The following is a 13,475-nucleotide window of genomic DNA, read 5'->3' on the forward strand; positions in this document are numbered from 1 at the left end:
CAAAATGATAGTGGACCTCTATATGCTTCGTGCGAGCATGAAAAACTGGGTTCCTGGCCAACTGTATACTGCTAAAGTTCACAGAAAATGACAACTTGTCTATCCACTGATAGACCCAAATCCGCAAGTAGCTTTCTCAACCAAGCTACCTCACATGTTGCCATAGCAGCACCTCTGTACTCGGCCTCTGTAGTACTTGGATAGAGCAACCACAGGCTGCTTCTTGCTACTCCAAGTCACAGCAGCACTCCCCAAAGAAAACATGAAGCCACTAGTAGATCTTCTATTTGAGATACTACCAGCCCAATCAGCATCTGTGTACCCATGTACACATATCTCTGTCCCAGTTTCATAAAATAGTCCACAATGCAAAGTAGACCTCACATACCTCAGTATGCGTCTCAATGCATCTAGATGCGGCTTCTAAGAGGAACCTGCATAAATGGACTGACCAACCCAACAACATAGCTCAAATCTGGCCTGGTGGTCGTCATTTTAAGATCAAGCTTCCTGCTATGCGCCTATACATAGGTGGCTCGTGGGATGACAAGCTGTATATGACAGCCATTCTAGAGACTGGCATAGTTATAGCGCCAGCTCATTTAGTTGGGTTCACACTATAGAGAATCCTAGTTTGTATTTAGTCGAGTACTCATATGGAGTGTACTCTTATCTTTGTATATGGTGTGTTGAGTGTTGTGTGAAGAAGAAGAAGATTTTCAGTCTCTCACCTTTTGTGTTCTCTTTTAGGGTTTTGTGAGTGTGTGTGTGCTTGCAAGAGCTCAAGCCCTCTTCTCCCCTGCATCTTTTCAAGGTTTAGTGCCCACGAAGAGCATCTATCATGGTGCCACCATGCTAGGTCTCCATGGCATCAATAATAAGCTATGTCATGGTTGAAGAGTAACTAGTGGGGCGGGTAAGGCTGAGGATTTGCCTCCTTAGCACGAAGAGTATTTGTCATGGTGCAACTGTGATAGGTTTAGTGTGAAGAGCATCTATCATGGTGCAACCGTGATAGGTTTAGCGCGAAGAGCATCTATCATGGTGCCACCATGCTAGGTTTCCATGGCATCAATAATAAGCTATGTCATGGTTCCCATGGCAGTGGAAATGAGCACAAAGTTGTTGCTATGTAGGCCTTAGCAATGGACACTCCATGTTTTTATGGTTTCGGAAAAAAATTGCACACACCAAACCATTTCTCTCCATGGAAATAAGTGTGGGTGTTTGGCTGATAGGTTTAGCGCGAAGAGCATCTATCATGGTGCCACCATGCTAGGTTTCCATGGCATCAATAATAAGCTATGTCATGGTTCCCCCATGGCAGTGGAAATGAGCACAAAGTTGTTGCTATGTAGGCCTTAGCAATGGACACTCCATGTTTTTATGGTTTCGGAAAAAAATTGCACACACCAAACCATTTCTCTCCATGGAAATAAGTGTGGGTGTTTGGCTTGAGGAATTGGCTAGGATTGGCATTGTGGTTATGCTTGGGGTTGGCCCCACTAATTCTGGAATCAGTTGGTGGGTTCACACACAGAAGCATACTTAAGTGTTCACACCTAGTTAGACACTTTAGCTACATGCTTACCCTTTGACTTTGGAACTCGTACACAATGATAAATGGTGGGAGAACATATGTCGTCTCCAACATTGAGCACATCTAGTTGGAGCAAACCTTGATGGTCTTAGGGCTTGGAGGCCTGTGGCACCTCTCGTTTCTAAGGGTTCCATTGTTCACTCACATCTATGTTTATTTGTCTCATTTTTTCCTAAAGCTCCTTGTTTGATGTATATATTCGAAGGAGCCTTAGTTTCTTAACTGGAAAGTACTCTATTGAGAGTGTTGGGTTGTTGTTTGATGGGACCAAAGGTTGGTTGGGTTAGAGGAGGTATGGATTGATACACTATAGTTGACTGGATTATCGTTTCCAACCATTAGCTTGGATCAAGTTTGCATCATGAAAGGGATTCTCTTTGGTGAATCAATCTGTAGTATGCATGTTTGAATGGATTCAAACACGTGTGTTCTACTCAAGTTGCAAAAAATAAATGTTTTTTTTTACGTTTGAGTTTTTTTTTTTGTTAGGCTCACATCATGTATGTGGGCTCATACTTAGCTGGACTCACATCTGGTGGGCTCATACCTGGCTAGGTTCACGTCTAGTGGCTCACATCTTTTTTATATGAAATTTCCTCACGTGGGTTTGGTGAGCTATACTCACGTCATGCATATGCTTAGTAACCTCCCATCTTGTTGGTTCATGTCACGGGCTACTCACATCTCATGGCTAGCTAGATTCACGGGTTTATGAAATAGACTCATGAATTTTGGTTTTTATGAACACTTAGGCACATGTTCCAAGTGGTGCATTGGGCTTTGAGCCTACTAAGACATGAAACAAAAAAGTACAACTTCTCCACTCTAATCCACACTGCATAATTAGAGCTTGTAGCTTATGTTTTTAGAGAGTTTACACTCCTAATCACAATTATTAAGCAAGTTTTTGGCTTATGTAACACAATTACCAAATGAAACTTGTAGCTTATGTTTTCGAAGAGTTTACACTCCTAATTACAATTACTAAGCTATTTCTTGGCTTCTGTAACAAAATCAAAGCATTTGGGGCTTTAAAATCATGCAATCACTAAAGAAATAAGGGTTTTTCCCTTTCAAAGTATGCAAATAGAATGACCTGATAAGAATAAAAAAGAAAGCTTGAAAACAACAACATAAACACATCCAAGGCTCCAAAAACGTATGTTTTTCATAGTATAACCTCTTAATCAACACACCGGGCAATATTGGGGATGATCCCCAATAGTCCTAGGCTAGTCCTCATCGGCTTGGTGCCAAATATGTTCAAGATAATAGCTTACCTTAAACCTTTACTGAAATAAATATCATTGGATCCTTGTTAACGCGTTACCAAATATGTTCAAGACAATAGCTTACCTTAGCCTTTACAAAACAAATGTCGTTTGGTCTTGTCTTAGAGCTACAAATGCAACTTCCTAATGTGGATGTACTAGCATAGTATTTGTCACATCCTCACTGCGTTGTCGTACCAAAATGTGTTCATGGCTATAGGGATGAGAAGGAAGAGCTCTATTTGCCTAGATGGAGGCCAAAAGAGAATAGCTTTTGGTGGTTCTCTCACAAGAGGTGGAAGAGAAGAAGCTCGTGAAGAAAAAGCCTACACTCAATCCTATCTAAGCAAGCAAACCATCAAGCTAAGCAAAGATCCACGAGAATACAAGCAAGTAAGAGAGTAGAGAAAAGAGAGCTCACAAGTATTCTAATTCAAGGAAATGAATGTACAGCTTTTGTCCAAAAAAAGAACATATATAAATGACTAGCTTTCACACTAGGTCAAATAAAACTTAAAAAAGGTCAATTGGCGCTAGCTCTGATATTAAAGAAATATATCCATGAAATTTGTGACTTTTCTATTTGGCATTACAAGAGCCGGTTCATAAAGTCCATCAATATTTCTCTTACAAAATATGGGCTTCCATTACATGCAAGTAAGATGGCAAAGCACCTTACAGTAAGACGGATAGGTGAATCCACGTTAACTAGTGAAATGGTTAACGAAACCCTACAACCAATACCAATCCCAATGACCATGCTACGTCTAATAATCTTGTCCAATAGAATTCAATGCACAACCTTAATCATGGTGAGACATGGGAAATAAAAATTCTAACCAAATAGGGCTACCTCTTGAACTTAGTATGGAACATGGAGGAATTATTGAAGATCAAACTATGGTGCCTACATGAACATGGAAAAACATGATTGGCTATAGCCACTTGTAGAACTATTTTAGAGGAGCACAACTTCAAAAGTTGTGTAGGTGGGTTGCACACAACAAAATTATCTAGCACAAAGAGGAAAGGGTTAGCAATGGTGTCTGCAATGTTGTGGGGGTACCTCTATGTTGCCCGTTAGCCCTTTCAAAACTCCAAGCCAATTTCATAGAGACTCGTATATGTTTCCATAATGCCTTAAGTAGGCCAGAAAATGTCCACTGTGAGCTGTACAAATTTACATAAGGAATCTCATACACACTTGCAGCCTGCAGCTTGCAATTACCATGCACACGTGTGGGAACAGCTGTGAGTGGCACACTAGGAAACATGCGTTTATTACCCCCAATTATTGCCTTCGTGTGCTCACCATTAGTTTTGTGCACAGAAATATGTACAAGAGTGAGCTGTGCACTGTAACCTTTGGATTGGGACTCATGCATTATAGGTACCTCACAATTCTGACTTGAGAAGCTGTCTTGGTGTACCCACTCACCCCTCTCTTCCGACCCTTATTCTTCACAGCAAGGACCAGACACTCTGAATTTTTGATGCAGTAATCAGGTGTATTCTTTTTGCCCATCATCCTGAAACATAAAAATGAAAGCTTCTCTTCAAGGCTGTGTGTCCAAGAGGCATAAAATTCATGTATATGAATGCTTTTCTTGAGTAAAATTCAGGGCAGTACCTTCCAAGCAAACTGCGCTTGTGTTGACCCAAGATTAATGCAGTTGCTCCCAGCTTCTTCGCCAATGACACAATGGTGGGGCCTTGGTCACCTTCCATGACAACAATCTCTACCTTTGCCTGATCATGAGGATGGCATGCACCTTTTAAGTGTAGATTTATGCTACAATGTCAACAAGCAAAACTAATGCACTACAGCTAGTAAATACATAAAAATGGAGATGTATCGCATAGACAAAACCTTGACCTAATACAAACTTCAAAAAGCACATTACCTCAGGATTCAGGTCACACAGATCCTTGAAAGAAAGGGCGAGCTGGAATCCCTTCAAACGCAACCTACGTGGTCCCTCCATGAAACTAGAACTCGGCAATTGCACTGGCTTGAAATCTGGCTCTTTTGCAGAAAGGCCAAAAAACAAAAGAAATAAAACTAACATCCTAAATGTAGTTTCTTCAAGTGTCAAGCTGTACTTGGACAACTCTCTCTCTCTCCACCCCCCCCCCCCCCCCCAACACACACACACACATTTATATTTATGTTTCTATACCTAGTCATGTATGATTAGATCTTATTGTCTTTTCATGCCAATGTGCACTGTAGCAGTACTTTTTATGTTTTGTAAGACATAAAACTCTCTCTCTCTCTCTCTCTCTCAAAAAAGAAAAAAAAAAGAAAAAAGAGAAAAAAAAGGAGATATCTGCTCATTCCAACCCACCAAATAGCCCCACCAAAAATGGAACCCCAGCTTGATGTTCTTATATTCACAAATGAGTACAAGCTAGGCCCATCTGTGCCATTACAAAGCATATGAAATCACAAGCAGCTCGATGCAAACATTAAAAAACAAAACAACTGCATGAAAGTGAAAGAGAAGGGTGGTTTGTAAAAAAAAAAAGGAGACCCACCTCGAGAAGAAGATGATGGGTGGACATGGAGTAGTGTGATGATGTCACCGCTGCAGACGACATTCTGCATGGCCCAACCGAGGGCGGTACGTGCAGCCTCGGCATCTTCCACTACAACCACCATGCGCCTGTGTTCCCTCTTGTCATCATGGAAGCTCTCTGAGCCCATGAATGAGCCATCCAGCAGTCGTGCTTTCTGCAAAGCGTCTTCCAGTTTTACCCCAAAATGTGCCCAAATGGGTGCACCACTTTCAGAGCTATCTCGCAAATTCCTCAAAATAGGTCTTCAAAATTGTAAGATAGCTCAGTTTTCCTGAAATGGGTCCTCAAGGTTTTCTGATGTACCTCAGATTTCCTCAAATGGGTCCTCCAGTTTGAGCGTTCTGTCTGAGTTTCCTTCAAATGGGTCCTTTATTTTCAATCATATATCAGCTTTCCCCAAATGGGTCCTCAAGTCTATGAGTGAGTCCTTTATGATCTCTATACAGATGGGCGCTTTTATTTTCTTTGATATCTCAGCTTTCCTCAAATGGGTTCCCTATTTTCACTTCCTTCCCAACAGAATTCCTCCCAAGCAAAGTCTCTCTGTAGTTTTCGTCCTCCATTTCTGATTCAAATCAGCTCACCGTTCACTGTGAACCAGAAAAGCTTCCGAGCTTCACCGTCCACCAAAATATGTGGGATCTAATCTCGGCAAAAGCCTATGGCAAAGCTTCATAAAGTGAGCAGATCGCACCTGTTTTACTACACACAACACACAGAATTCTCTTATCATACACAACAGACCTCTGCAAGCTTCTCGTGATCGCCTTCACTGAGTCACTTCACATGCCACCGCCTATGGTTTCGTGTTCACAGAATTATGCAATCTGGCATGGAAACTTGTAAGTTGTCACTCTAGACGGCAATCCACGGCCCAGAGTCCATCTGCAAAAAGAGCCAAGCTGTATTAAATGAAGCAAACCCCACAGTCCCACGCCACATCAAGAGCTAGATCCTGAGCCCTACCACCCAATCGGACCATAACTACCTAATATAGAATGATTTCGGACAGACAAAGCATTGAAATTGAAGTTGTGTGGGTGGGTTGAAAGTTACGTGTGTGTGGGGGGCTTTCATAAGGCACGGTGCATTTAGGAACAACCGTGCAGAAGTAGAGGCATTTTTAAAACGGCCAAGATATAAAACAGCCCGAGTTTACCGCCATAGCGTGCTCGAGTTCAACGCCAAGCCAGGTTTCGAACACGCATGAACGCTTTACCACTAGCGTGACTTGCTTATAACCCAACCCCTACCTGCCCGAGTTCACCCTACGAAAATCGGATGGCTTCTCGTGTTTCGTTTCACGTGCCCGACTTCCGCACCGTCGATGCCATGTTCCTGGCTTCTTAAATGCACCATGCCTTTTATAGATGAGGGGGGCTTTATGATAATTGGAGTGTGAGAGTGTGTGTGTGTGTGTGTGTGTTTTTGGGGGGGGGGGGGGGTTGACACTTTATGATATTTGGAGTGAGAGAGAGAGAGAGAGAGTGTGTGTGTGTGTTTTTTTTTTGGGGGGGGGGGTTGACACTTTATGATATTTGGAGTGGGAGAGAGAGAGAGAGAGAGTGTGTGTGTGTGTGTTAGGAACTTACTACTTAAGAGGACCCCATCGTTCTAGTGATAAACATGGCCATGGATAAAGTGCTAGGCTAGAAGTCCCTCAACACTATAACGCACGGGGTCTTTAAGACCCTTGTGCCATATAGTGTCGTGGCTAGAAGTTTCCCTTTGTAACTTTAGAGAAGAAAAATCATATGTGAAGTTTTGGCTTGGAGGATTAAGTTGATTTTTGAAAAAAAAAAGTAACTCATCTAATGTTTTCTATCTATATAACCCTAAGGTACATAGATTATAATTTATATATCTATCTAACCCTAAGGTACAAGCCATACAAGAAGCGAGGTTGACTATGGTTATTTAAGAAGTAGTGTAATCTTGGGTTGGCTTTGGTTATGCTGTTTTATTTTGTGTTGCATCTCATAGATAGTGTGACTAAGAGCTGTATGTTGATATCTTTCTTGTTAGATATAAGTTTACTTTTCCAAAAAATAAATAAAAAATCTCTTGTATAAAGCATAACCTAGCAAGTAGTTTAAAATTGTACTTGTCTTTGTAAAGCTTGTGCAGATACCGTGTTGGATACCATGCTAGAAACAACTTTCAACCTTGTGTCTCCTTTCCCCACAGTGGTACCATAACACCTAGGGGTGGTCACTCTTCAGAAATGTATGATATCACATGAGATAATTGACCAGATATTTTTTAATCATGCCACATACAATGTATAGAAGGGGTATATTTATATGTCTCCCTTTGTAGTATTTATACATAGGGGGGTAAAAAATATGGGAGGCTACATGTATGCATACATTAGACCCTTTTATAAAAAGAAGTTTGTATACAATAGGGGGTCCCTTAAAAACAAAAAAGAAGAAGTAAAAAGGGGGTTTAAATATAAGGGCTTGAACACTCGTGATATGAACATCTCTTGAAGAGTGACCGCCGTGGGTATGACACTTGTACAATAAGCCATTTCTCTATGGGTCGTGTCAGGCAAATAGAGTCATAAGCCTCATCAAATGTGGCATCGATGCAGTAACGTATATACTTTTTTTCAATCTTAATGAAAGACAAAAGATTGAAGAAATGGCCAAAAAATTTATACTATTGTTGCATTTTCCACAATTGGCTCAATTCCTTTTTGAGGATCTCTCAACCCAGTATTTTGGATTTTTATCTGGCATTTTTTCAAGGTGAAGCACCTATTTTTCGAATAATGGTTGATGTTGATAGTGCGAAAAGTGCCTCACCTAGCTTGATAACCTTGCTTATAACCTAAGAAAAATAGAAGCCCATTAGCTACTACAAGCTTTAATAGAGGAGCTTGATTGTATCTTATATTGACTTAAATTTAGAGTTTGTTGTGCAATTGGTCTTAGTTATCTCAAACTATCTTCACGTTACCATAGCATGTCTATATTCTAGCCCATAATTTCTACTTAAAACATGAAAATTCTTAGACTTATTCCCTAACTGATCTAATGTGTATCAAAACTTTCCATGATCATCACCAAGAATGCATAGGAATGCATATAAACATTAATACAATCTACATGTCAAGTAAACTCATCATAGTTGTCAACACATTGGCTAACATTACTCCAAACAGGTGGCAACATTTCAAGCCATATTTTTGTACTGCCCAATGTGCTTCATGTAAATGATTATGGGAAATATCCAAGCTTACAACTTGTGTAATGTCGAAAGATAGTCCAAATGAAGCTTTTGTAATGCATAATACTTAGACTAGGAGATTATCCTAGACTAGCTTTTGGACCCTCGGACATTACGTGGGTGGTCGGGCATTGTACATATCAGTCTTGTATCTAAGAATGAGAAAAGATATAATCCCATTACTTGGGCTGCCGGGCATTATACATATGAGTCTTATATATAAGACATTTGACTAATGAGAAAAGATATAATCCCATTCTCATAATTGAGTTTGATTATGATTGAAGCTTGCTTGTATGCTCTCTTTTCTTTATTGCATACATTTGACTAATGAGAAAAGATATAATCCCATTCTCATAATTGAGTTTGATTATGATTGAAGCTTGCTTGTATGCTCTCTTTTCTTTATTGCATACATGCTTGAGGATTGTGTGGGTGAGTGATGGTATTGAAGTTCTCTTCTCCCTCCCTCCTTCCCTTCCTTTCTCCCCTATTCTCTCACTCAACAAGGCATTGAAGTAGAGGTTAAGCTTTCCATAACTCTCTCTCTTTGCTCCCCACCCATTTGCAAAGTTCCCTTGTTGACAACAACGGAGGCAAGGTTGAGGACCCTAGCTCTCCACAAGAGAGGGTTGCTCTACCAAGGGTGGGTATAGAGGTGTAAGCCGGTAAGACCCCTCTTCTTCTCTCTATCTTACAAGGCTTAAGCTCAAGTATTCTTATATTGGTGAACATCTTTGGCATTAATGTAAGTTCTCAAGTCTAACACACTCTTGTCCACACACGCTTATAACTTGCCACGTACGTTCCTATTATTTTTAGCTGTGCTTATTCTCAGACCCCAGCCACATTCCCAGACTTGTGAATGCTTGTTTAAAAGTCTAGCAGGGACCTGGATGACACGTACATTCCCAACTCACCTAGCCATGCACATACCCAAGCATAAACACACGTTCTCAACTTATGAACATACATATGTTCACAAGTCCAACAAGGACTTAAAAAACCTTTTAAAAGCCATGTGAATCCAGAATTTCTAGGGCCACCATGTGACTTGTGTCAGTAAAGGGTGTGCTCTAAGCTGATCACCCTTTCATGTACAAAAGATCAAGAAGGATTTTTCGACTCAATCCCCTATTAGAAGAGAGTGCCACAAACGACGTAGAGTCAAAAGCACATTCTCAAGAGGAATCATTGCATATACTTCACAATCCCAAGCCACAGGAGCCAGGCAACCCTAGTGAATGATTATTCAAAAGTGATAGTGAAGATAGTAGCTTGAGTGAGGCCTATTATTGGCTTGCAACCACTCAAAGAAGTTTCGTAGACATGATTAGAGACATTATCACGGGAGAAACACGGGAGGCCCAACTGATAAGTGGGAATCAAAGAACCACCAAACTGCTCATCTCATCAAGTAAGTGACTGCCAACTAGAAAGGCCAACCATGGAGCCATCGGTCCTAATATGGACCATAAGTAGTTTAATTAAAAAAGGAGAAGCAACAATCCTATAGAGGAATGAGTAGTCCTTCCCATAACCATAACTAGCATAGTTGCAGGGACACTACTTACATCAATAGCTTTTGGCTCAGTGAGCTTTCAATGCATGAATCTTGGAGTGCTAGAAACTGGCTAGAGGCCTACCGCATCTTTGGGTTTTACAACATTAGACCTGGTACAAGCAGTGCATATGGGGACTCACATTTAATTTCATTACTGGGGTTGCCACCAACAACCCATGATAGTAGAGCCTAAGAGACCCCTAGCTACACTAGAGTAGGAACCCTACATTAAGGAGTAGCAAACCCTACATTAAGGAGTAGAAAACTGGCATAGGGAGGATCATACATCCCACATTACAACCCAATCTTTCATGACTACCCTCTGTAATACCCCAACTTGCCTCAAGGGCAAGGGAAATATCCAACAAATGCTGTAGCCACCAATCTACCAGTACTCATATTATCCCTCACAATTGTTACCTTAACATTCACCTACATCACTATCAGCAGGACATGCACAACGATTCCCCCACCAGTTGTATGACGGTCATACCACACCCAAGATAGTAAAATACGATCAAACCAATGTGGAATGTAAAGTTAATGCCAAAGTTCAATGGGACTAGAGATCCCATTATACACTTGGAAGTGTTTAATCAAAATGTGTGACATATGTGGTTGACTTGATGACCTGGTAAGGGTGAGTGCCTACCTCACCATGGAAGGGAAGGTAGGACATCACTAAAACTAAAAGACAAGGTTGATTTTGACACCCTTAAGAGTGCATTCATGATTGGGTACAGCAGGCAACCCAATGCAACCCCATGGAACCCCATCGACCAACTTTACCACATCAACAAGTAGCAGGAGAAAGAGACTACATCAACATAGTGAGATACCTCCACTCTAGATGTGCTGACACCAATAAATTCTCTGATGAACAGCTAGTTGGGAGACTCTTGGAACGGATTCTTGACTCAACCCTGTATAATGCCTTGTGCTTTGAAAAACATAAAAACTTTGAGCCATATTGTTGGAATGTCATAGATTTTGACGATAACTTCATGCGAACTTCTTCAAGAAATCTCTCTCCCCGAAGGAACCCCATCTGAGATATTATTTGGCAAGTTGCCTTCAAAGATTGGCAACAAAAGGGAAAGAACCACAGGCCGCACTAGCCACATAAAAGACTTAGCAGCCTCACTCATGCAACAAATGATTGAGTAATAAAAAGTTGGGTCAAGAAGAGACAACATAGGACAACCACATCCATACCCTAGATGTGAGCTGGTGTGGTGTTTTTAAGTATGCCCTACTAACCACACAAGCACAAAATTCCCCCACATAAGACCCAGATAAGGAGGGATCTGGTGTGCATACTGTATGAGGATAGGAAACCATGATACTATCCATTACTACAAGAATCAACCTCAGAGGTAGTAACTATTTCCAGTCGCACAACCAGCTTATTACACTAGCTCCACCTGCTTATCACATACCTTTGCATGATATTTCCCATTGCTACAAGAATCAACCTTAGAGGCAGCAACTTCTAGTCGCACCAACTCCACCCACTCATCACCTAGCTTTGCATGCTCCATCGGCAAGTCCCGTGCTTGCTAATGCACCTCACCCTGGGTAGTATGTGCCTCAAAGAGGAGTGGTAAGAGTTCTAGAGTTACCTCTACTGCCTCCAGTGTTGCCACAATAACCACCCATTCCCACGATAGCCCCCCCCATGAACCTAACATAAATACCGAGGAAGAGATCAATAAGCTTATTAAATGTGGATTCATTTATGAGATTAAATACTCGGACTAGGTTTCACCAATTATGGTTGTACCCAAAAAAGAATAAAAATTTGAGAGTATGTGTTAATCTCAAGAAGGTAAATGCAGTTACAAGAAGAGACCATTACCCCTTGCCATATTCGAAAGACGTTCTCGAATGCATAGCTGGCAAGGGTGCATATAGCAAGGAAGTTCCTAAAAGAGAGCAAACCTTAGCAACTTATTGCTAGAACTCTTTATAGGAGAGGTAAGGATGACATTTTGAGATGATACCCTTGAGAGGATGAATATCTTACTATCATGGAATAGGCACACCAGGGGGTAGGTGGACATTTTACGGTAGAGATCACTGCCAAGAAAATACTTCAATCGGGGTACTGGTGGTCAATGCTTTTCTCAAAGACTGTGCATTATTTGTCAAGGGTTGTGATGAGTGCCAATGTTGCACTAAACCATAAAAGAAAGACATGATACCATTGTATCCTATCAGAGTTGACCAACCGTTTGAGAAATGGGTCTTAGATTTTATCAAGCTAATAATTCCTACTACCCATGGTACACATGCACGCTTAATCATAGTCCTCGCAATTGATTATGTTGCTATGGCAATAGCTAAATTTCTTTATGAAAACATCATTACATGCTTTGGATGCCCATTTTAGTTAGTGAAAGTGATCAAAGTAGACATTTAATTAATGATGTCAAATATCTCACTACTACATTCATGATTGCACACCGCAAATTGGCAACATATTATCCATAGGCCAATGGCCAAGTGGAGAGCACCAACAAAGTCCTTATTTTAATCTTGACTACTATGACTATGGAGGCTCGATGCACTGATTGGGACTCGAAGCTCATAGTAGCTTTTACAAGGTTGTAATTGGATATATGCCCTTTAAGATGGTGTATGGACTGGAGGCAATAATGCCTTGGGAGTCCATGATTCCCAGCTTGAGAGTGGCCATGACTAAAATTCAGCTTGATGGTAATGAACTGGTTGAGCAATTGTTGGTTTTGGAACAACTCGAGGAGAAAAGACAACTTGCATTGCAGAATATGCTAACTAAGAAATACCGTAGAAAATGGTGGCTCAACCAAAACCTCAAAGACAAGGAGATCAAGGTAGGATATCTTGTACTTATGTATGGGATCTGTAATGAGAAGAAAAAGCTACATGATGGGAAAAGAACCATTTAAAGTTTGTGAAGTTATGTCACAATTACTATACGCATTGAGACTCTTAATAGTCTTGAAACCATTGGTTTCTTTAATGGTAGTAAATTTAAGAAATACTATGTTCCTCTCATTGAAGATGCCTTGCACTCTTCTCATGACAAACTAGCTACCAACAAGGAACATGCTGCATTGAAAAACATCCAAGCCTAAAAAGAAGTATGAGAGAAACAAATCAAACTTCAACAATGTCGAGAAGAAATTATCAAACCTATTGCACAAGCATATATTATAGGGATAGAATCATATTCCACCTCTCA

At 40.7% G+C, this 13,475-nt stretch overlaps 1 protein-coding gene across 4 annotated transcripts; it reads right to left on the minus strand.

The window, feature by feature from the left end:
• Positions 1-3,468: 3,468 nt before the first annotated feature.
• On the minus strand, positions 3,469-6,601 carry LOC147629943 (universal stress protein PHOS32-like). 4 transcript variants are annotated; one of them, XM_086811476.1, is made up of 5 exons: positions 6,508-6,601; positions 5,410-6,336; positions 4,776-4,897; positions 4,502-4,620; positions 3,469-4,400 (listed from the first exon to the last, which is right to left on the minus strand). In XM_086811476.1, exons 2-5 carry the CDS (start codon positions 5,576-5,578, stop codon positions 4,256-4,258), a joined length of 555 nt encoding a protein of 184 aa, XP_086667602.1. In that variant the 5' UTR covers positions 5,579-6,336; positions 6,508-6,601; the 3' UTR covers positions 3,469-4,255. The 4 variants fall into 4 exon arrangements, with proteins under 4 accessions (XP_086667602.1, XP_086667603.1, XP_086667604.1 ...); XM_086811477.1 differs by lacking the exon at positions 6,508-6,601 and having other exon boundaries at positions 5,410-6,110; positions 6,196-6,430; XM_086811478.1 differs by lacking the exon at positions 6,508-6,601 and having other exon boundaries at positions 4,776-4,891; positions 5,410-6,430.
• Between the last annotated feature and the right edge of the window lie 6,874 nt (positions 6,602-13,475).

The sequence above is a fragment of the Cibotium barometz genome, chromosome 17, assembly GCF_041138505.1.
Source record: "Cibotium barometz isolate CiBa-2024 chromosome 17, ASM4113850v1, whole genome shotgun sequence".
Taxonomy (NCBI): Eukaryota; Viridiplantae; Streptophyta; class Polypodiopsida; order Cyatheales; family Cibotiaceae; genus Cibotium; species Cibotium barometz.